The 23,713-nt window shown below is 47.7% G+C and overlaps 2 protein-coding genes across 3 annotated transcripts in view; one reads left to right on the top strand and one right to left on the bottom strand.

Moving 5' to 3' along the window:
- The window catches only part of ankzf1 (ankyrin repeat and zinc finger peptidyl tRNA hydrolase 1), a 62,146-nt gene extending 43,159 nt beyond the window's left edge, over positions 1-18,987 (top strand). The window contains exons 12-15 of one of the 2 annotated variants that reach the window (XM_078227764.1): positions 6,175-6,286; positions 8,502-8,669; positions 11,694-11,758; positions 17,433-18,987. In XM_078227764.1, coding sequence (XP_078083890.1) covers positions 6,175-6,286; positions 8,502-8,669; positions 11,694-11,758; positions 17,433-17,547 — 460 coding nt within the window. In that variant the 3' untranslated portion in view covers positions 17,548-18,987. The remainder of the gene's footprint in view (positions 1-6,174; positions 6,287-8,501; positions 8,670-11,693; positions 11,759-17,432) is intronic. The other variant, XR_013499478.1, reaches the window with a different exon arrangement.
- Positions 18,988-19,449: 462 nt separating this feature from the next.
- LOC144504025 (beta-galactosidase-like) overlaps positions 19,450-23,713 on the bottom strand; it is a 98,760-nt gene continuing 94,496 nt past the window's right edge. Inside the window, exon 16 of the mRNA XM_078229178.1 lies at positions 19,450-20,036. Within this exon, the coding sequence (XP_078085304.1) occupies positions 19,842-20,036 (195 nt within the window). The 3' untranslated portion in view covers positions 19,450-19,841. The remainder of the gene's footprint in view (positions 20,037-23,713) is intronic.

Genomic DNA, 23,713 nt, shown 5'->3' with positions numbered 1-23,713 from the left:
ACCACTGAGTAGGTCCAAGGGGAATGTTATGCCCCGTTCTGGGAATTCAGGAAAGATTTCATGGCCTTGCTAAGGGTGTATTATGAGAGGATAGTGATAGACTTCAAAAGAATATAGGCAGGGAGGTGGAGACCTGGCATTAATTAATATTTAATTAGTAAAAGAGATTAAAATGCAGTGAGGATGGCTGGTGCTGATGGACAGAATGTGATCCAGTGCAAACCTATCTGCATTAAGTGCCTGCAGTTTGAGGAACTTTGGCTCACTGCTAATGAGATAGACTCTGAACTTTGGACACAATGATGCATTACGGAGGGAGAATCTTTCCGGGCACCTTGTCCCAGAGGGCAAGTATGCTTGGGTCTTCTGATTTGTCCAAGGTCAGAGACAGGAGGTTGTGACTGAGTAAGGCACGGTGGCACAGGGTGAACGGCATTGTGGCACAGGGCGGAACGGTGGCACAGTGCTGCCTCACAGCGCCAGGGTCCCGGGTTCAATTCCCGGCTCGGGTCACTGTCTGTACATTCTCTCCGTATCTGCGTGAGTTTCCTCCGGGTGCTCCAGTTTCCTCCCATAGTCCAAAGATGTGCAGGTTAGGTGAATTGCCCATGCTGGTATGCTCCTAGTGGGGGATTAGCGGGGTAAATATGTGGGATTGGAGCTACGAGGATAGAGCCTGAGTAAGATGCTCTGTTGAAGAGTTGGTGCAGACTCGATGGGTTGAATGGCCTCCTCCTGCGCTATGGGGATTGAGCCTTTCCAGCTGTCCAACGGGTTTGAGGTTTTTGCATCTCGACATGGGTGAGATTGATGGCTGCAAGGTGGATGAGCACTGACCGCTGCACTGTGTACAGGAGGCCATTCACGTGGAGTGAGTAATTAGCAATGTAGTGATAGTAGGGGATAGTATAGTCAGAGGGACAGTCTCAGTTCTATGTAGCCGAAAGTGAGTGTGCAGATGGCTGTGTTGCCTGCCCATTGCCAGGCTTCTAGAGAGAAGCTTGCAGTGTGAGGTGTTCAGACGTCGTGGTCCACTTGGGCTCCAACAGCTCAGAAAAAAGATCAACATTGAACAGCTTCAAGAGTCAGCATGCTCATAAACTTCCACAATGTCATCTCCAAAATCTCCAATTCTTCATTCTAATGGAGTGGAGAATAACTGGAAAGAGCTGAAGACAGTCACCACCTCGAGCTGTGAAGAAGACCAGGGAACACCAAGACTGGTTTGATGAGAACGACCACTTCATCCAAGACCTCATCAACAAGAAGAAGAAAGCTCTCCATGCCTGGCAAAATGACATAACCGGCAAAGCAGAGGAGAACACACCAATCGGCAAAGGGGGAGGGACAAAGATGAACGAGGGAACCAAGAACTAATGGTGGACTGAGAAAGCTAAGAATCTGCAACTCCTCACTGAGCACAACAACCGGGGCTTCTTCAGTGACACCAAGACAATATATGGACCCAACAATATAGGCTTTGATTTGATGTATTATTGTCACATGTCCGGGTTGTGTGGGGTCCTCGATTATGCTGGCTGCTTTGCCGAGGCAGCGGGAAGTGTAGACAGAGTCAATGAATGGAGGCTTCAGACTGGTCCGGAGTAAGGACAGAACTCTCTTGAGAGACAGAAAAAATACCAGCCTCCAGCGGGCGGTGAATGTGTGGAATTCACTCCCACAGAAAGTAGCTGAGGCCAAAACATTGTCTAGTTTCAAGAAGAAATTAGATATAGCTCTTGGGGATCAAGGGATGTGGGGGAAGGGGGATCAGGATATTGATTCTGATGAAGCAGCTGGAAGGGCCGAATGGCCTCCTCCTGTTTCTAGTTTCTATGTTTTTCTGATGGAGAGAACACTTCAAAGAACTCAAAGAAGTGTCTTCCACCGTAAAGACCGATGCAAAATGTCTGTTTAACTCCACTGCCATTTCCTTGTTTCTCATAACTCTCTCCCCAGATTCATTCTCTAAGGGGCCTATGTCCAATTTGATCTCTCTCTTCCTTTTTATACATTTAAAGAAGCTCTTATTGTCAGTTTTTATATTCTTTGCTAGTTTGCCCTCGTAGTTTATTTTCTCTTTATTATCTTTTTAGTCCTGCTTTGCTGGATTCTGAGTTTATCCCAGTCTTTGGGGCTATCGCTGACTTTTGCCTCCTTATATGCTTTTTCTTTCAACCTAATACTCTACTACTGGCCCAGATGGGGTACCCAGACGAGAACTCAGGTCCTGCACGGATCAGCTGCCGGGAGTATTTTGAGACATCTTCAACCTCTCTTTAGAACAATCTAAGATCCCTATCTGCTTCAAGAAGATAACCCATCACCCCGGTACCAAAGAAAAGCCAGGCAACGTGCCTTAATGACTATCGTCTGGTGGCTCTGACATCCATCATTATGAAGTGCTTCAAAAGGTTAGTCATGGCACAAATCAATTCCAGCCTCCCGGACTGCCTGGATCCACAACAGTTCGCCTACCGCTGCAACAGATCCACAGCAGACGCCATCTCACTGGCCTTACACTCAACCCTGGAACACCGAGATAACAAAGACACTTATGTCCGACTCCTATTTATTGACTGCAGCTCAGCCTTTAACACCATTATTCCTACGGGATTCATCTCCAAACCCCGTGGCCTGGGCCTCAGCTCCTCCCTCTGAGACTGGATCCTGAACTTCCTAAACCACAGACCACAATCAGTAAGGATAGGCAACAGCAACACCTCCACGATCATCCTCAACACCGGTGCCCCACAAGGCTGTGTCCTCAGCCCCCTACTATACTCCTTATACACCTATCACCGTGTGACCAAATTCCCCTCCAATTCGATTTTCAAGTTTGCTGATGACACCACCGTAGTGGGTCGGATCTCAAACAATGACGAGACAGAGTACAGGAATGAGATAGAGAATCTGGTGAACTGGTGCGGCAACAATAATCTCTCCCTGAATGTCAACAAAACTAAGGGGATTGTCATCAACTTTCGGGAGCATAAAGGAGAACATGCCCCTGTCTACATCAATGGGGACGAAGTAGAAAGGGTCGAAAGCTTCAAGTTTTTAGGTGTCCAGATCACCAACAACCTGTCCTGGTTCCTCCATGCGAAAGCTATTGTGAAGAAAGCCCACCAATGCCTCTACTTTCTCAGGAGACTAAGGAAATTTGGCATGTCCGCTACGACTGTCTCCAGCTTTTACAGATGCACCATAGAAAGCATTCTTTCTGGTTGTATCACAGCTTGGTATGGCTCCTGCTCTGCCCAAGACCACAAGAAAGTACTAAGGGTCATGAACGAAGCCCAGCCCATCACTCAGACCAGCCTCCCATGCATTGGACACTGTCTACACTTCCCGCTGCCTCAGAAAAGCAGCCAGCATAATCAAGGACTCCACGCACCTCGGACATTCTCTCTTCCACCTTCCATCGGGAAAAAGATACAAAAGTCTGAGATCACGTTCCAACAGACTCAAGAACATCTTCTTTCCTGCTGCTGTCAGACTTTTGAATGGACCTACCTCACAAGTTGATTTTTCATTGCACCTAGCTATGACTGTAACACTTCATTTTGCACTTTCTTGTTTCCTTCCCTATGTACGGTATGCTTTGCCTGTATAGCGAGCAAGAAACAACACTTTTCACTGTATACTAATATATGTGACAATAAATCAAATCAGATCTCCTTAACTTCCTTGGTTAGCCATGGTTGGTTTATCCCTCTCTTAGAATCTTTCCTCCCTCCTGGGATATATTTTTGTTGAGAATCATGAATTGCCTCTTTAAATGCCTGCCGCTGTTTACTTATTGTCTTTCCTGCCAATCTATCCACTTAGTCCACTTTAGCTAACTCATGTTTTGGTGTGTGCACTTGGGGGACTTCAATCAGGCCAAGCTCAAGAGCGTACTACCAAGTTACCACCAACACGTCTCCTGTTCCATCAGAGGCCCAAACATCCTAGATCACTGCTACACAAATATCAAACATGCCTACCGCTCTATCGCCCACCCACACTTTGGCAAATCAGACCACAAGGCTGTGCCCCTACTCCCGGCTTACAAACAAAAACTGAAGTGGGAGAATCCATCAAAGAGAGTCGTGCAATGTTGGTCTGAGGAATGGGATGATCTCCTATGGGACTGTTTGGAGCCAGTGGACTGGTCAGTATTTGAAATCTCTGCCACCAGCCTGAACGAGTACGCCACTACAGTAACTGACTTCATTAGTAAGTGTGTAGAAGACTGTGTGCCAAAGAAGCAAATCCGTGTGTTCCCCAACCAGAAACCATGGATGAACAGGGATATCCACAGCTTGCTGAAGTCCAGGTCTGCGGTGTTCAAGTCAGGCGACACTGACCTATACAAGAAATCCAGATACAATCTAAGGAGATCCATCAAAGGTGCCAAAAGACAGTATCGGTCCAAGCTAGAGTCCCAGGCGAGCCACACCGACCCCCGCCAACAATAGCAAGATTTGCAAGACATAACAGGCTACAAGATGAAGGCATGTAAAATCGCCGGCTCCAACACTCCCCTCCCTGATGAGCTCAATGCATTCCATGCTCGTTTTGAGCAAGAGGTCAGCGAGAGCACGCCCTCCACCCTGGAAATCTCAGATGAACCTGCATCTGAGGTCACCATTGCAGATGTCAGAACAGCTTTCTCAAAGGTCAACCCACGGAAAGCGACTGGCCCGGATGGGATACCCGGACGAGCACTCAGATCCTGCGTGGATCAGCTGGCGGGGATATTCACAGACATCTTCAACCTCTCTTTACAACAATCTGAGGTCCCTATCTGTTTCAAGAAGACGACCATCATCCCTGTACCAAAGAAAAGCCAAGCAGCGTGTCTTAATAACTATTGTCCAGTAGCTCTGACATCTATCATTATGAAGTGCTTCAAAAGGCTGGTCATGGCACGAATCAATTCCAGCCTCCCAGACTGCCCGATCCACGACAGTTCACCTACCGCCGCAACAGGTCCACAGCAGACGCCATCTCCCTGACCCTGCACTCAGCCCTGGAACATCTAGATGACAGACACTTATGTCAGACTCCTATTTATTGACTACAGCTCAGCCTTTAACACCATTATTCCTACGAAACTCATCTCCAAACTCCGTGGCCTGGGCCTCGGCTCCTCCCTCTGCAACTGGATGCTGAGCTTCCTAACTCACAGACCACAATCAGTAAGGATAGGCAACAACACCTCCTCCACGATCAACCTCAACACCAGTGCCCCACAAGGCTGTGTTCTCAGCCCCCTACTATATTCCTTGTACACCTATGACTGTTTGGCCAAATTCCCCATCAACTCGATTTTCAAGTTTGCTGACAACATCACCGTAGTGGGTCGGATCTCAAGCAATGACGAGACAGAGTACAGGAATGAGATAGAGAAACTGGTGAACTGGTGCGGCAACAATAATTTCTCCCTCAATGTCAACAAAACGAAGGAGATTGTCATCGACTTCAGGAAGCGTAAAGGAGAACATGCCCCTGTCTACATCAATGGGGACGAAGTAGAAAGGGTCGAGAGCTTCAAGTTTTTAGGTGTCCAGATCAACAACCTGTCCTGGTCCCCCCATGCCGACACTATAGTTAAGAAAGCCCCACCAACGCCTCTACTTTCTCAGAAGACTAAGGAAATTTGGCATGTCGGCTACGACTCTCACCAACTTATACAGATGCATTCTGTCTGGCTGTATCACAGCTTGGTATGGCTCCTGCTCTGCACAAGGCCGCAAGAAACTGCAAATGGTCGTGAATGTAGCCCAATCCATCACGCAAACTGGCCTCCCATCCATTGACTGTGTCTACACTTCACGCTGCCTCAGCAAAGAAGCCAGCATAATTAAGGACACCATGCATCCCAGACATACTCTCTTCCACCCTCTTTCCCCCTAGAAAAAGATACAAAAATCTGAGGTCACGTACCAACCGACTCGAGAACAGCTTCTTCCCTGCTGCTGTCAGACTTCTGAATGGAGTTACCTTGCATTAAGTTGCTCTTTCTCTACACCCTAGCTATGACTGTAACACTACATTCTGCACTCTCTCCTTTCCTTCCCTATATACGGTATGCTTTGTCTGTATAGCGCGCAAGAAACAATACTTTTCACTGTGTTAATACATGTGATAATAATAAATCAAATCAGGGAGGTGTATATTTTACAGGGATAAACATAATCGTCCCGCTTATGCAGTGTCCGCTAACAAGGAGACGAGGAATGAGTTTCGCCGATATATGGCAGACCACCCGGAGAGGTACAACTACACAAAAGCACAGGTAAGAGTAAAGAAGCAACAGGAATATTAACTGCAGCCACCCATCAACAAGATTCTTAGAGATAGGATGTATGCGTATTTAGAAAGGAATAAACTCATTAATGATAGTCAGCATGGTTTTGTGAGAGGGAGGTCATGCCTCACTAACCTGGTGGAGTTTTTTGAAGAAGTGACCAGAATGGTTGACGAGGGAAGGGCCGTGGATGTCGTCTATATGGACTTTAGTAAAGCGTTTGACAAAGTCCCTCATGGTAGGCTGGTGAAAAAGGTTGGATCTCATGGGATAAAGGGGGAGGTGGCTAGATGGGTGGAGAACTGGCTTGGTCACAGAAGACAGAGGGTGGTAGTGGAAGGGTCTTTTTCCGGCTGGAGGCCTGTGACTAGTGGTGTTCCGCAGGGCTCTGTATTGGGACCTCTGCTGTTTGTGATTTATATAAATGATCTGGAAGAAGGTGTAACTGGGGTGATCAGTAAGTTTGCGGACGACACAAAATTGGCAGGACTTGCAGATAGTGAGGAGCATTGTCAGAAGCTACAGAAGGATATAGATAGGCTGGAAATTTGGGCAAAGAAATGGCAGATGGAGTTCAATCCTGATAAATGCGAAGTGATGCATTTTGGTAGAAATAATGTAGGGAGGAGCTATATGATAAATGGCAGAACTATAAAGGGTGTAGATACGCAGAGGGACCTGGGTGTGCAAGTCCACAGATCCTTGAAAGTGAGGTCACAGGTGGAGAAGGTGGTGAAGAAGGCATATGGCATGCTTGCCTTTATAGGACGGGGCATAGAGTATAAAAGTTGGGGTCTGATGTTGCAGATGTATAGAACGCTGGTTCGGCCGTATCTGGAATACTGCGTCCAGTTCTGGTCGCCACACTACCAGAAGGACGTGGAGGCTTTGGAGAGAGTACAGAGGAGGTTTACCAGGTTGTTGCCTGGTATGGAGGGGCTTAGTTATGAGGAGAGATTGCGTAAACTGGGGTTGTTCTCCCTGGAAAGACGGAGGATGAGGGGAGACTTAATAGAGGTGTATAAAATTATGAAAGGCATAGATAGGGTGAATGGTGGGAAGCTTTTCCCCAGGTCGGTGGTGACGTTCACGAGGGGTCATAGGTTCAAGGTGAAGGGGGGAGGTTTAACACAGATATCAGACGGACATAATTTACACAGAGGGTGGTGGGGGCCTGGAATGCGCTGCCAGGCAAGGTGGTGGAGGCGGACACACTGGGAACGTTTAAGACTTATCTAGACAGCCATATGAACGGAGTGGGAATGGAAGGATACAAAAGAATGGTCTAATTTGGACCAGGGAACGGCGCGGGCTTGGAGGGCCGAAGGGCCTGTTCCTGTGCTGTATTGTTCTTTGTTCTTTGTAACACCAGGAGTTGGCCAGATCAGTGTGCAGGTTAGGAGGTGGCAAGCAATGCATTATGGGCAGTGTGGCGAGGGAGGACATCTGGTGGAGAGATGGACGGGAGAGAGTCTATATCCAGAAATGGAGCAAGCGAGGGGCATACCTAGTGACAGAGTTATTATACACTGGGGTTGTACCCAGTAAGAAGTCTCACAACACCAGGTTAAAGTCCAACAGGTTTATTTGGTAGCACAAGCCACAAGCTTTCAGAGCGCTGCTGCTTCATCAGGTTAGTCCATATACCCAGTGACAGAGTTATACACTGGGGTTATACCCAGTGACAGAGTTATACACTGGGGTTATACCCAGTGACAGAGTTATACACTGGGGTTATACCCAGTGACAGAGTTATACACTGGGGTTATACCCAGTGACAGAGTTATACACTGGGGTTATACCCAGTGACACTGAGTTATACACTGGGGTTATACCCAGTGACCGAGAATTATTATACACTGGGGTTATATCCAGTGACTTATTATACAGTGGGGGATGGAGGTTTATACTTAGTGAGAGTTATTATATGGGCGGGGGGCAGTGTTTATACCCAGTAAGATTGTTATTAGATGGGAAGGGTTATACTCAGTGTGTGTGTTATTATGGGGTGAGGGGAGGGGGTGGAGGTTATACCCAGTGAAAATGTTATTACACGGGTTGGGGGGAGGGGTTTATACCCAGTGAGTATTGTGATACGGGATGGGGGGGAGAGGTAATGGGGGTCCCTGCAGGGACTGGTGGGTGTGTAATGCCACCTTCTGCCTAGGAGCTGACATGTCCTGCGTCCTTTCTGTTTTTACAGGTTTCTGCACCGTTATCCTCTGAACTTGAGTTTAAAAAAGCTGAGAAGAAACGAGTTCAAAAAATGGCCAAGAAACTGAGAGAGAGAGAACTGAAAGCAGAGAGGAAGAGAATGGAAGAGGAGGAGATGGAGAAGAAGCGATATTCCGCCATGAGTGAGAGAGAAAAGGTACGAGGGGGTTAGCCTGGTGGGTGGCATGGGGGCACAGAGGTTAGCACTGCTGCCGCACAGCGCCAGCGACCCGGGATCAGTTCCCGGCTTGGGCCACTGTTGTGTGGAGTCTGCACGTTCCCCCCGTGTCTGTGTGGGTTTCCTCCGGGTGCTCTAGTTTCTTTCCACAGTCTGAAAGCCGTGCTGGTTAGGTGGACTGGCCATGCTAAATTGTCCCTTAGTATCAGGGGCATTAGCAGGGTAAGTACATATAGACCGGTGAGTCTCACTTCTGTTGTCGGCAAGATGTTGGAAAAAATTATAAGGGATAGGATTTATAGTTATTTGGAGAGTAATGAATTGATAGGTGATAGTCAGCATGGTTTTGTGGCAGGTAGGTCGTGCCTTACTAACCTTATTGAGTTTTTTGAGAAAGTGACCAAGGAGGTGGATGGGGGCAAGGCAGTGGACGTGGTATATATGGATTTTAGTAAGGCGTTTGATAAGGTTCACCATGGTAGGCTTCTGCAGAAAATGCAGATGTATGGGATTGGGGGTGATCTAGGAAATTGGATCAGGAATTGGCTAGCGGATAGGAAACAGAGGGTGGTGGTTGATAGTAAATATTCATCATGGAGTGCGGTTACAAGTGGTGTACCTCAGGGATCTGTTTTGGGGCCACTGCTGTTTGTAATATTTATTAATGATCTGGATGAGGGTATAGTTGGGTGGATTAGCAAATTTGCTGATGACACCAAAGTCGGTGGTGTGGTAGACAGTGAGGAAGGGTGTCGTAGTTTGCAGGAAGACTTAGACAGGTTGCAAAGTTGGGCCGAGAGGTGGCGGATGGAGTTTAATGCGGAGAAGTGTGAGGTAATTCACTTTGGTAGGAATAACAGATGTGTTGAGTATAGGGCTAACGGGAGGACTTTGAATAGTGTGGAGGAGCAGAGGGATCTAGGTGTATGTGTGCATAGATCCCTGAAAGTTGGGAATCAAGTAGATAAGGTTGTTAAGAAGGCATATGGTGTCTTGGCGTTTATTGGTAGGGGGATTGAATTTAGGAGTCGTAGCGTTATGTTGCAACTGTACACAACTCTGGTGCGGCCGCACTTGGAGTACTGTGTGCAGTTCTGGTCCCCACATTACAGGAAGGATGTGGAGGCTTTGGAGAGGGTGCAGAGGAGGTTTACCAGGATGTTGCCTGGTATGGAGGGGAGATCCTATGAGGAGAGGCTGAGGGATTTGGGATTGTTTTCGCTGGAAAGGCGGCGGCTAAGAGGGGATCTTATTGAAACATATAAGATGATTAGAGGTTTAGATAGGGTGGATAGTGATAGCCTTTTTCCTCTGATGGAGAAATCCAGCACGAGGGGGCATGGCTTTAAATTGAGGGGGGGTAGTTATAGAACCGATGTCAGGGGTAGGTTCTTTACCCAGAGGGTGGTGAGGGATTGGAATGCCCTGCCAGCATCAGTAGTAAATGCGCCTAGTTTGGGGGCGTTTAAGAGATCCGTAGATAGGTTCATGGACGAAAAGAAATTGGTTTAGGTTGGAGGGTCACAGTTTTTTTTTTTAACTGGTCGGTGCAACATCGTGGGCCGAAGGGCCTGTTCTGCGCTGTAATGTTCTATGTTCTATAGGGTTATGGGAATAGGATCTGGGTGGGATTGTGGTCGGTACAGACTTGATGGGCCAAATGGCCTCCTTCTGCACTGTAGGATTCTATGGCTCTAAAGGATCATCTGAGAGTTGGTGAAGAGTGAGAGAGAATGAAGAGAGAATACTGTGTGTCAGGGAAGATGGAGAGTGAAGTGACTGTGTGTGAGAGAGAGAGCGGGGAGTGACTATTAGGAGGGGAGAGCGAGAGAGGGGGCCATGGAGGAGAGCATGATGAAGAGGGCATGCTGGGGCAAAGAGTGAACAACACGGGACAGCCATGATTGGGTCGGGAGCAGGCTGGTTTTGAGCTGTGATTGGGTGGGGTGGCAGGATGGCGTTAAGCTGTGATTGGGTGGGGGGACGGGATGGCGTTGACCTGTGATTGGATGGGGTGGTGGGATGGCGTTAAGCTGTGATTGGGTGGGGGGACGGGATGGTGTTAAGCTGTGATTGGATGGGGTGGTGGGATGGCGTTAAGCTGTGATTGGGTGGGGAGGGGGCGGGATAACATTGAGCTGTGATTGTGTGGGGGGACGGGATGGCGTTGAGCTGTGATTGGGTGGAGGGACGGGATGGCGTTGAGCTGTGGTTGGGTGGGGACAGGATGGCATTGAGCTGTGATTGGGTGGGGGGGTGGGAGAGCTTTGAGCTGTGATTGGGTGGGGACAGGATGGCTTTGAGCTGTGATTGGGTCGGGGGTGGGATAGCGTTGAGCTGTGATTGGGTGGGGGGGTGGGAGAGCTTTGAGCTGTGATTGGGTGGGGACAGGATGGCTTTGAGCTGTGATTGGGTCGGGGGGTGGGAGAGCTTTGAGCTGTGATTGGGTCGGGGGTGGGATAGCGTTGAGCTGTGATTGGGTGGGGGGGTGGGATAGTGTTGAGCTGTGATTGGGTGGGGGGGTGGGAGAGCTTTGAGCTGTGATTGGGTCGGGGGTGGGATAGCGTTGAGCTGTGATTGGGTGGGGGGGTGGGAGAGCTTTGAACTGTGATTGGGTGGGGGGGTGGGAGAGCTTTGAGCTGTGATTGGGTGAGGACAGGATGGCTTTGAGCTGTGCTTGGGTCGGGGGTGGGATAGCGTTGAGCTGTGATTGGGTCGGGGGTGGGATAGCGTTGAGCTGTGATTGGGTCGGGGGTGGGATAGCGTTGAGCTGGTTGGGGAACACCAGCTCCATGAAGCTGTATTCGCTTTGTCCAGAATTCTAGCTGGCCCTCTGGTCTGAGAAAACAGCTTTATTCCTGAATATCATTAAGCAGCAATAGTCAGTGTCTTTGATCAGGTCCTGTACCCCAGAGAGTGCCAGATCACTGTGCGGGCTGGGCCAGAGGGGTACAGGTTCGGGGAGCAGAGTAATTTGAAATCTCATTCTGTCCTTTTTTTCAGCGTGCTCTGGCTGCCGAGAAACGCTTGGCTCAACAATTGGCCAATAACGGAACAAATAACATCAGGTAACAGAAACCTTATTGGACTGAACATGAAGCAACGAGTGCTGTACTGTCAGAGGGTCAGTGCTGAGGGAGTGCCGCACTGTCAGAGGGTCAGTGCTGAGGGAGTGCCGCACTGTCAGAGGGTCAGTACTGAGGGAGTGCCGCACTGTCAGAGGGTCAGTGCTGAGGGAGTGCCGCACTGTCAGAGGGTCAGTGCTGAGGGAGTGCCGCACTGTCAGAGGGTCAGTGCTGAGGGAGTGCCGCACTGTCAGAGGGTCAGTACTGAGGGAGTGCCGCACTGTCAGAGGGTCAGTACTGAGGGAGTGCCGCACTGTCAGAGGGTCAGTACTGAGGGAGTGCCGCACTGTCAGAGGGTCAGTACTGAGGGAGTGCCGCACTGTCAGAGGGTCAGTGCTGAGGGAGTGCCGCACTGTCAGAGGGTCAGTGCTGAGGGAGTGCCGCACTGTCAGAGGGTCAGTACTGAGGGAGTGCCGCACTGTCAGAGGGTCAGTGCTGAGGGAGTGCCGCACTGTCAGAGGGTCAGTACTGAGGGAGTGCCGCACTGTCAGAGGGTCAGTACTGAGGGAGTGCCGCACTGTCAGAGGGTCAGTGCTGAGGGAGTGCCGCACTGTCAGAGGGTCAGTACTGAGGGAGTGCCGCACTGTCAGAGGATCACTACTGAGGGAGTGCCGCACTGTCAGAGGGTCAGTACTGAGGGAGTGCTGCACTGTCAGAGGGTCAGTACTGAGGGAGTGCCGCACTGTCAGAGGGTCAGTACTGAGGGAGTTCTGCACTGTCAGAGGGTCAGTACTGAGGGAGTGCCGCACTGTCAGAGGGTCAGTACTGAGGGAGTGCCGCACTGTCAGGGGATCAGTTCTGAGGGAGTGCCGCACTGTCAGGGGGTCAGTACTGAGGGAGTGCCGCACTGTCAGAGGGTCAGTACTGAGGGAGTGCCGCACTGTCAGAGGGTGAAGTTTGGATGAGTTTTTCATCCCACGCTCAGCCTGCCCTCTTGGGTTAATGTAAACGCTCCCACAGCCTCTATTTCCATGAAGATTAAGAGCGTTCTCCTCCATTTCCTGTGACCAATCTTATTCCTCAACAAAATTATTAACCAGATTATCTGATTAGTTATTTCATTGCTGTTTGTGGGATCTTGCTGTGCGTTAACTGAGAAGACAGAGCCTGAGGGGAGACCTGATAGAGGTCTCCAAAATTATGAAAGGCATTGACAAGATGGATAGTCAGAGGCTTTTCCCCAGGGTGGAAGTGTCAATTACACGGCGGAACAGGTTCAAGGTGAGAGGGGGAAAGTTTAAGGGAGATGTGCGGGGGATGTATTTCACACAGGAAGTGGTAGGTGCCTGGAACGCGCTGCCAGAGGAGGTGGTGGAAGCAGACACATTAGCAACATTTAAGAGGCATCTGGATGGGTGCATGAATAGGGAGGGAATAGAGGGATACGGACTGAGTAAGGACAGAAGGTTTTTTTTAGTAGGGCATCATGATCGGCACAGGCTTGGAGGGCCGAAGGACCTGTTCCTGTGCTGTACCTTTCTCTGTTCTTTGTTAATCAGTTGCCAAGTTTTCTCTAACACACCAAAAAGTATCTTCTTGGATGTAAAAAGGCTTTGGTTACCCTGAGATTGGGAATTCTTTTGTGGGACATGGGCATTGTAGGCTGGCAAGCATTGATTGTCCATTCCTAGTTGCCCTTGGGAAGGTGGTGAGCTGCTGCATTGAGCGATTGATACAGCTCACTGACTGGCTCCAGCATTTCAGAGGGCAGTCCAGAGCTGTGGCTCTGGAATCACATGTCAGAGTCAGAGAGGTTTACAGCATGGAAACAGGCCCTTCGGCCCAACTTGTCCATGCCACCCTTTTTTTTTAAAACCCCTAAGCTCATCCCAATTGCCTGCATTTGGCCCATATCCCTCTATACCCATCGTACCCATGTAACTATCTAAATGCTTTTTAAAAGATAAAATTGTACCCGCCTCTACTACTACCTCTGGCAGCTTGTTCCAGACACTCACCACCCTCTGTGTGAAAAAATTGCCCCTCTGGACACTTTTGTATCTCTCCTCTCTCACCTTAAACCTATGCCCTCTAGTTTTAGACTCCCTTACCTTTGGGAAAAGATATTGACTATCTACCTTGTCTGTGCCCCTCATTATTTTATAGACCTCTATAAGATCATTCCTCAGCCTCCGACGCTCCAGAGAAAAATGTCCCAGTCTATCCAGTCTCTTCTAACTCAATCCATCAAGTCCTGGTAGCATCCTAGTAAATCTTTCTGCACTCTTTCTAGTTTAATATTATCCTTTCTATAATAGGGTGACCAGAATTGCACACAGTATTCCAAGTGTGGCCTTACCAATGTATTGTACAACTTCAACAAGACGTCCCAACTCCTGTAATCTATGTTCTGACCGATGAAACCAAGCATGCCGAATGCCTTCTTCACCACTCTGTCCATCTGTGACTCCACTTTCAAGGAGCTATGAACATGTACCCCTAGATCTCTTTGTTCTGTAACGCTCCCCAACACCCTACCATTAACTGAGTAAGTCCTGCCCTGGTTCAATCTACCAAAATGCATCACCTCACATTTGTCTAAATTAAACTCTATCTGCCATTCGTCAGCCTACTGGCCCAATTGATCAAGATCTCGTTACAATTGGGGATAACTTTCTTCACTGTCTACTATGCCACCAATCTTGGTGTCATCTGCAAACTTACTAACCATGCCTCCTATATTCTCACCCAATTCATGAATATAAATGACAAATAACAGTGGACCCAGCACTGATCCCTGAGGCACACTGCTGGTCACAGGCCTCCAGTTCGAAAAACAACCCTCTACAACCACAGAAGCCAATTTTGTATCCATATAGATACCTCACCCTGGATCCCGTGAGATTTAACCTTACGCAACAACCTACCATGCGGTACCTTGTCAAAGGCCTTGCTAAAGTCCATGTGGACAACATCAACTGCACTGCCCTCATCTACCTTCTTGGTGACCCCTTCAAAAAACTCAATCAAATTTGTGATACATGATTTTCCACTCACAAAGCCATGCTGACTGTCCCGAATCAGTCCTTGCGTCTCTAAATGCCTGTAGATCCTGTCTCTCAAAATACCTTCCAACAACTTACCCACCACAGATGTGAGGCTCACTGGCCTGTAGTTCCCAGGCTTTTCCCTGCAGCCCTTTTTAAACAAAGGCACAACATTTGCCACTCTCCAATCTTCAGGCACCTCACCCATGACTATCGATGATTTAAATATCACAGCTAGGGGACCCACAATTTCCTCCCTAGCCTCCCACAATGTCCTGGGATACACTTCGTCAGGTCCTGAGGATTTATCTACCTTAATGCGCTTTAAGATTTCCAGCACCTCCTTCTCTGTAATATGTACACTCCTCAAGACATCACTATTTACTTTCCCAAGTTCCCTAACATCCATGCTTTTCTCAACAGTAAATACTGATGAGAAATATTCATTTAGGATCTCACCCATCTCTTGTGGATCTGCACATAGATGACCTTGTTGATCCTTAAGAGGCCCTACTCTCTCCCTTGTTACTCTTTTATACCTTTATGTATTTGTAGAAGCTGTTTGGATTCTCCTTTGCCTTATCTGTAGGCCAGAGCCCACAGATTTCCTTCCCTAAAGGATATTAATGAACCAGATGGGTTTTCACAACAATCGACAATGGTTTCATGGTCATCAGTAGATTATTAATTCCAGATACTTTTATTGAATTCAAATTCTACCATCTGCCGTGGCAGGATTTGGATCCGGGTCCGCAGAATAGCTGGGTTTCTGGATTAATAGTCTAGGGATAATACCACTCAGCCATCGCCTCCCTTAATTGTGATATAAAAATGCAAGATTGTTCCCTCTCTTGAGGGGCTCCCGTTACTCACTGTTTGACCCAATAATCATTGATGTTCATTTACCCGGGCCACACCCTTTCCATCTCCCATAAATTAGCCCTCACCGAGTCGCAGATTTCAGATTTGATTAATCCTGCTCCTTTTCTACATTTTAAACCCAATGATATTGTGACCAATGTATCCTACACTCACTACCAGGTACCTTTTATTCTGCATATAAACCACCCCGAACCCCTCGATTAGATTCCAGCCTGTAACTCACTCCCGGGTATCTGTTATTCTGCATATAAACCACCCCGAACCCCTCAATTAGATTCCAGTCTATAACTCACTCCTGGGTACTGGTAAGGCCGCACCGAGAGTACTGTGTACAGTATTGGTCCCCTTATTTAAGAAAGGATATATTAGCTTTGGAAGGGGTACAGAGAAGGTTCACCAGGTTGATTCCGGAGATGAGGGGGTTAGCTTATGAGGAGAGATTGAGTAGACTGGGCCTGTACTCATTGGAGTTTAGAAGGTTGAGGGGAGATCTTATAGAGACATAAGATAATGAAGGGGCTAGACAGGATAGAAGGGGCAAAGTTATTTCCACTTACAAAGGAAACAAGAACGAGGGGGCATAGCCTCAAAATACGGGGGAGTCAATTTAGAACAGAGTTAAGGAGGAACTTCTTCTCCCAGAAGGTAGTGAATCTTTGGAATTCTCTGCCCAATGAAGCAGTAGAGGCTACCTCGTTAAATGTGTTTAAGTCACAGATAGATTTTTAACCATTAAGGGAATTAAGGGTTATGGGGAGCGGGCGGGTAAGTGGAACTGAACCCACTATCAGATCAGCCATGATCTTGTTGAATGGCGGAGCAGGCTTGAGGGGCTGGATGGCCGACTCCTACTCCTATTTCTTATGTTCTTATGTGCCTGTTATTCTATATATAAACCACCCCGAACCCCTCGATTAGATTTCAGTCTGTAACTCATTCCTGGGTATCTGTTATTCTATATATAAACCATCTCGAACCCCTCGATTAGATTCCATTCTGTAACTCACTCCTGGGTATCTGTTATTCTACATATAAACCACCCCGAACCCCTCGATTAGATTTCAGTCTGTAACTCATTCCTGGGTATCTGTTATTCTATATATAAACCACCCCGAACCCCTCGATTAGATTCCAGTCTGTAACTCGCTCCCGAGTATCTGTTATTCTATATATAAACCATCCCAAACACCGCGATTAGATTCCAGTCAGTAACTCACTCCCGAGTATCTGTTATTCTATATATAAACCACCCCGAACCCCTCGATTAGATTCCAGTCTGTAACTCATTCCTGGGTATCTGTTATTCTATATATAAACCATCCCAAACACCGCGATTAGATTCCAGTCAGTAACTCACTCCCGAGTATCTGTTATTCTATATATAAACCACCCCGAACCCCTCGATTAGATTTCAGTCTGTAACTCATTCCTGGGTATCTGTTATTCTACATATAAACCACCCCGAACCCCTCGATTAGATTTCAGTCTGTAACTCATTCCTGGGTATCTGTTATTCTACATATAAACCACCCCGAACCCCTCGATTAGATTCCGGTCTGTAACTCACTCCCGGGTATCTGTTGTTCTATATATAAACTCCACCATTTGTAGTGAGCAGGCGCTGGGTGAGTGTGTGTTATTTGGGGGGGCGGGGGGTTGATAGTTGTGCATTGTACAGTGCTGCCTCTGGTGTGCTGGGCTGTTCCCTCTCTGGTGGTGACTCTTTTATTGCTTGTTGATGTCTGCAGTCGCTGCTGGTTGTGTGGAGAGTCTCTGCTGGGCAGAGTTCCCTTTGAGTATCTGGATTACACCTTCTGCACCACACGCTGTCTCCAGGAACACAGAAAGCAGCAGAGACTGTGAGAGAAGCTCTGGAAACTCAGAGACACTTGCCCATATATCCTGGATCCTCGACATGTGACCTATAGATGTCTAAAGTGCTGGAGGCAGCAGGAGCCACCCTCTGACAGGGAGAGGAACTATCTGCTGCAGGACTCGCTCTCTCACTGTCCTGTCCTTGGACACAGTAATTTCCTGAGCTGTTTGTACTGATATCCCGACAGCAGCTCTGTGGGAGAGTCCCAAACGGAAAAGGAAAGTTGCATCCTGTCTTCACCAGATCACTATGATGCACAGTCAGTGTTTTGTGAGGAAATAGGTGACGCAGACCTCTGCCACGTCATCCTGAGCAGTCCATTCGCAGGGTGGAGAGTCTGACCTGTCAGTGTCACTTAGTCAGACCCTCGCCTTCACTGCACCCTCAGTGGAAATATCAGTAAGCCGTGCTTTGGCAGTGAGCAAGGTTCTTTCTCATTCTCCACACCTCTCTCTCTCAGCTCTTCCTAACTCATGACTTTGATTGTGTCTGTTTGCCCACTGATGGTTATTTTTTACAGGGAGTTTGTAATAATTCTACATTTAATAAAGGTTGTGTGAATGTCACCAACTCGCAACCATCTGTCGTCTCACTCTCCTTGAACTAAGATGGTCTATTGTGCCGTTAAAGCCTCTTCACACACTGCTCCAATCCTTTATTCCCCAGAATACACAATATAACACAGGTCTTAACTATTTACCGTCCCCACAAGCAAATATTCCAATCACATTGACTGTTATCCACCTATCCAATCTAACTTTGGATGTTGAATTTTGATCTCACTCACTCAGAGTTACCCCTTTAGCCTCACATCTTGCTCTATCTCTCCCACAAAGTTTCTAGAAGCTTCTCTGTGATCAATCTCGGACAGTTCCTCTGCCGGGTTAAATTCCTTGTTGCTACTTTCATTACCTGCCTCATTTTAACTTTCACTTTGGCTGCAATCTGTTCATTCACAAACTGTCCTCACGCCTTTAATTCATTCAGATTGATGTTTCTAAACTCCAGCCATTTCTCTCTGCTGCTTTACCGAGCTCTTTTAGTTCTTTTTCCTAGCTTGATCTTTTCCTTTTCTGTTCCAATGCTGAATTATGTCAAAATTTGCTCACTCTTATTTCTTAGTTTAATTTAAATTTAGTTCTGTTCCTTTTCTTGGACCACATTCAGCATGTGCCTGAGCTGTGTCCCATAGCAACGATGTGAAGAATGAGGACATTTTGCTCATGTTCTGGTTATTATTTATTGCACTCACTGAACCACATGACCTGCTTGTATTGCTGCTGTGGGATCCTGTGCCGCAGTGACTACATTTCATTGATTTCAGTGATGCTTTGGGACAGTGAGGATGGTGATATCAGTTTATTCTAATAAAGTTGTGTCCATTATGCTGGCTATTTACTAGTTTGTACAATAAAAGGGAGAACACATGATGTCATTTATGATTGGTCTGCAATTAACACACGACTGATAATAGGAATGTAACGGGAGGGAAAGGTCAGTCCTGGCATTTGCACTAGCTCCACTGAAGCGTCATGATAAACCAGGACCCCCTGACTATCAGGCTCCACGCAGAAGCTTCCCCCTTGGCCAACCTCATGCAGGAGCCAATTGCTTGGTTTGTGGATGGATCTCACAGACCAGGAAAGACCCAGGTTCCTCCCGATCCACACCCCTCTCAGTTGTGGTGACATTTGCAGAGGTGATTGGTGAGGGACTGTCAGTTTCTGGAGTAGGAGAAACCTGGATTCTGCTGCTCTTTGCCCCGAGACTCCTGAACAGGGAATGCAATTCAGGCTGTTATCATGACCCAAATTCTCTCGACACCTACAGACAGCCTGAAATAGTGTGGTGGGGAATGTTATTGCATCCCTTTGAGAGTTGGTGTCAGGACATGTGCCGGCAGCCCCCTGTGTAATTTAACACCGATAATGCTGCATCAGTAAGCTGCTTCAAAAATGGACAAGAATTTGGTTTGAGGCTTCAGTCCCAGCTCTGAAAATAAACCAGATTACACAGCAGAATCGGCACATTCATTCTGTCCCCCTTCTGAATATCAACTGCCCCAGTCATTGCTGTCGACACTCACTGATGAAGCTGTGTGCTGTTTCAAACACCCGTTCCATCATTATTGATCATCTATCCATTGTTTCTCTGTGTAAATGTGTGTATGCAGCACCTCTAAATATTGGCAGCATAAAAGAGAGATTAACCATCGCTGTATCTGGACAGATTGTAAACCTGCAGCAGAAAGATATAAATAACAACTCGCAGCTTCTCTCTCTTAACCCTTTGGGGTCAGGATTGCATGATCCAGAAATATGACAGAAGCTTTAACTGGGTCCCTCTCCAACTCCAGCACTGTCACATTGTTTGGGGAATTTTCGTTCAGTATGTTCTTGGGCACATACAGCGTCTCTTGGGGTCCTCGCTCTGTCCAGTAACGCCCCACATTAAAACCGTTGATCCACAACTGACCCTGAAAGATAATCAGGGAGTTAGATAGCACATGCAATCACCCCCATGTCTCTGATCACCCTGACATCCCATAACCAACCCCTCCCCAATCATCCTGACATCCCATAACCAACCGTTCCCCAGTCATCCTGACATCCCATAACCAACCCCTCCCCAGTCACCCTGACATCCCATAACCAACCCCTCCCCAGTCACCCTGACATCCCATTAACCCCCCCTCCCCAATCCTGACATCCTATAAACCTCCCATGGTTGTGAGCCCCTTCTCAGGGAGAGGTTTTGGAGGCTCATGTGACCCGTTCAGCCAATCAGGCTGAAATGTGTTAATCCAGGGCGGAGCATGTGCTCTCCCAGACAACATGGACGCGAGAGTCAAAGTAATCAGTCATAGATTACAGAGCACAGAAACAGGCCCTTTGGCCCAACCCCTCCATGCTGACCATGATGCCCTCCCAGCTAGTCCCAATTGCCCACGTTTGGCTCATATCCCTTCCCCACCCATGTACTTATCCAAATTCTTTTAAAATGTCACCATTGTACCTGCTTTCTCAACCACTTTCTCTGGCAGCTCATTCCATACACACACCACCCTCTGCATGAAGTAGTTGCCCCTCAGGTCCCTTTTAAATCTTTCCCCTCTCACCTTAAACCTATGCCCTCTAGTTTTCAATTCCCCTTCCCCGGGAAAAAGATTATGTGCGTTCATCCTATCAATGGCCCAGGTAGCATCTACCTCACTCTCTGTAAATAGTTATTCCTGTTAATAAATAGTTCTTTAGTTACTCCACTTGGTGGCCACCGCTCTTTCCAAGATATTACATCTGTCTACAAGGATCAATGGTGCATTTTCCCTTTGCCACGGACAGCGGCAGAGCAAACCTCGTGTACAAGTTGTTGAAGCTCGTCTATTCAAGAAGGGTTGGCTGTGATCTTTGTGATACAGAAATTCCACCAACGTGTTTGAGGACAGCATTTCACTATAATGATCATAAACCTCTGCGGGGCTTAATACAAAGCAGATAGTAGCCAATAGTATCTGGTAGGATACAGTGTTGGGCTTTATTGTTGGTCATTATGAATATACCTTCCAGCACAGACGGGGGACACAGATACCTCCGCGAGTGAGGGAGCTCGTCCCTATGTCTGACAGCAAGTTATTACTGGAGGAACTACACAGACAATGTTGGCCGAGTTGCGAGAGTAGGTACCGTGTACCTGGTAGATGGTGTTCTCACGTGAGATGATGGCATCTGTGTCGATGATCCGGCACGTCTTAGACATAGAACATAGAACAGTACAGCACAGAACAGGCCCTTCGGCCCACGATGTTGTGCCGAGCTTTATCTGAAACCAAGATCAAGCTATCCCACTCCCTATCATCCTGGTGTGCTCCATGTGCCTATCCAATAACCGCTTAAATGTTCCTAAAGTGTCTGACTCCACTATCACTGCAGGCAGTCCATTCCACACCCCAACCACTCTCTGCGTAAAGAACCTACCTCTGATATCCTTCCTGTATCTCCCACCACGAACCCTATAGTTATGCCCCCTTGTAATAGCTCCATCCACCCGAGGAAATAGTCTTTGAACGTTCACTCTATCTATCCCCTTCATCATTTTATAAACCTCTATTAAGTCTCCCCTCAGCCTCCTCCGCTCCAGAGAGAACAGCCCTAGCTCCCTCAACCTTTCCTCATAAGACCTACCCTCCAAACCAGGCAGCATCCTGGTAAATCTCCTCTGCACTCTTTCCAGCGCTTCCACATCCTTCTTATAGTGAGGTGACCAGAACTGCACACAATATTCCAAATGTGGTCTCACCAAGGTCCTGTACAGTTGCAGCATAACCCCACGGCTCTTAAACTCCAACCCCCTGTTAATAAAAGCTAACACACTATAGGCCTTCTTCACAGCTCTATCCACTTGAGTGGCAACCTTTAGAGATCTGTGGATATGAACCCCAAGATCTCTCTGTTCCTCCACAGTCTTCAGAACCCTACCTTTGACCCTGTAATCCACATTTAAATTAGTCCTACCAAAATGAATCACCTCACATTTATCAGGGTTAAACTCCATTTGCCATTTTTCAGCCCAGCTTTGCATCCTATCTATGTCTCTTTGCAGCCTACAACAGCCCTCCACCTCATCCACTATTCCACCAATCTTGGTGTCATCAGCAAATTTACTGATCCACCCTTCAGCCCCCTCCTCTAAGTCATTAATAAAACTCACAAAGAGCAGAGGACCAAGCACTGATCCCTGCGGCACTCCGCTAGCAACCTGCCTCCAATCCGAAAATTTTCCATCCACCACCACCCTCTGTCTTCGATCAGACAGCCAGTTACCTATCCAATCGGCCAACTTTTCCTCTATCCCACACCTCCTCACTTTCATCATAAGCCGACCATGGGGGACCTTATCAAACGCCTTACTAAAATCCATGTATATAACATCAACTGCCCTACCTTCATCAACACACTTAGTTACCTCCTCAAAAAATTCTATCAAATTTGTGAGGCACGACTTGCCCTTCACGAATCCGTGCTGACTATCCCGGATTAATCCGCATCTTTCTAAATGGTCGTAAATCCCATCCCTAAGGACCTTTTCCATCAATTACCAACCACCGAAGTAAGACTAACCGGTCTATAATTACCAGGGTCATTTCTATTCCCTTTCTTAAACAGAGGAACAACATTCGCCATTCTCCAGTCCTCTGGCACCATCCCCGTGGACAGCGAGGACCCAAAGATCAAAGCCAAAGGCTCTGCAATCTCATCCCTTGCCTCCCAAAGAATCCTAGGATACATTTCATCAGGCCCAGGGGACTTATCGACCTTCAGTTTATTCAAAGCTGCCAGGACATCCTCCCTCCGAACATCTATTTCCTCCAGCCTTTTAGCCTGTAACACCTTCTCTTCCTCAAAAACATGGCCCCTCTCCTTGGTGAACACTGAAGAAAAGTATTCATTCATCACCTCGCCTATCTCTACTGACTCCATACACAAGTTCCCACTACTGTCCTTGACCGGCCCTAACCTCACCCTGGTCATTCTTTTATTCCTCACATAAGAGTAAGACACTACGGTACCTTCTCTTGCCACTCGCTCAACATTGTCTACCTGATACGCTGTAGGAAAGGATGTCCTGAGGCATGGTACATTGGGGAAACCATGCAGACGCTGCGACAACGGATGAATGAACACCGCTCAACAATCACCAGGCAAGACTGTTCTCTTCCTGTTGGGGAGCACTTCAGCAGTCACGGGCGTTCAGCCTTGGATCTTCAGGTAAGCGTTCTCCAAGGCGGCCTTCACGACACACGACAGCGCAGAGTCGCTGAGCAGAAACTGATAGCCAAGTTCCCGCACACATGAGGACGGCCTAAACCGGGATGTTGGATTTATGTCACATTATCAGTAACCCCCACGGCTTGCCTCCTGGACTTGCAGAATCTCACTAGCTGTTCTGTCAGGAGACAATACACATCTCTTTAACCTGTGTTTAATGCTCCCTCCACCCACATTGTCTGTACATTTAAGACCTGGCTGGTTGAAGGGATTCGCATTCTAATCAGTATTCTGTAACTTGATTTTGTGTCTGTTTGCACTGTTCGAGAGCAGATTTCCACTCCATCTGACGAAGGAGCAGTGCTCCGAAAGCTTATGGTATTTGCTA

This window comes from Mustelus asterias, chromosome 14 (genome assembly GCF_964213995.1).
Source record: "Mustelus asterias chromosome 14, sMusAst1.hap1.1, whole genome shotgun sequence".
NCBI classification, from domain to species: Eukaryota; Metazoa; Chordata; class Chondrichthyes; order Carcharhiniformes; family Triakidae; genus Mustelus; species Mustelus asterias.
The sequence above is the reverse complement of the archived record's forward strand: the minus strand, read 5'-3'. Positions and strand labels throughout refer to the sequence as shown.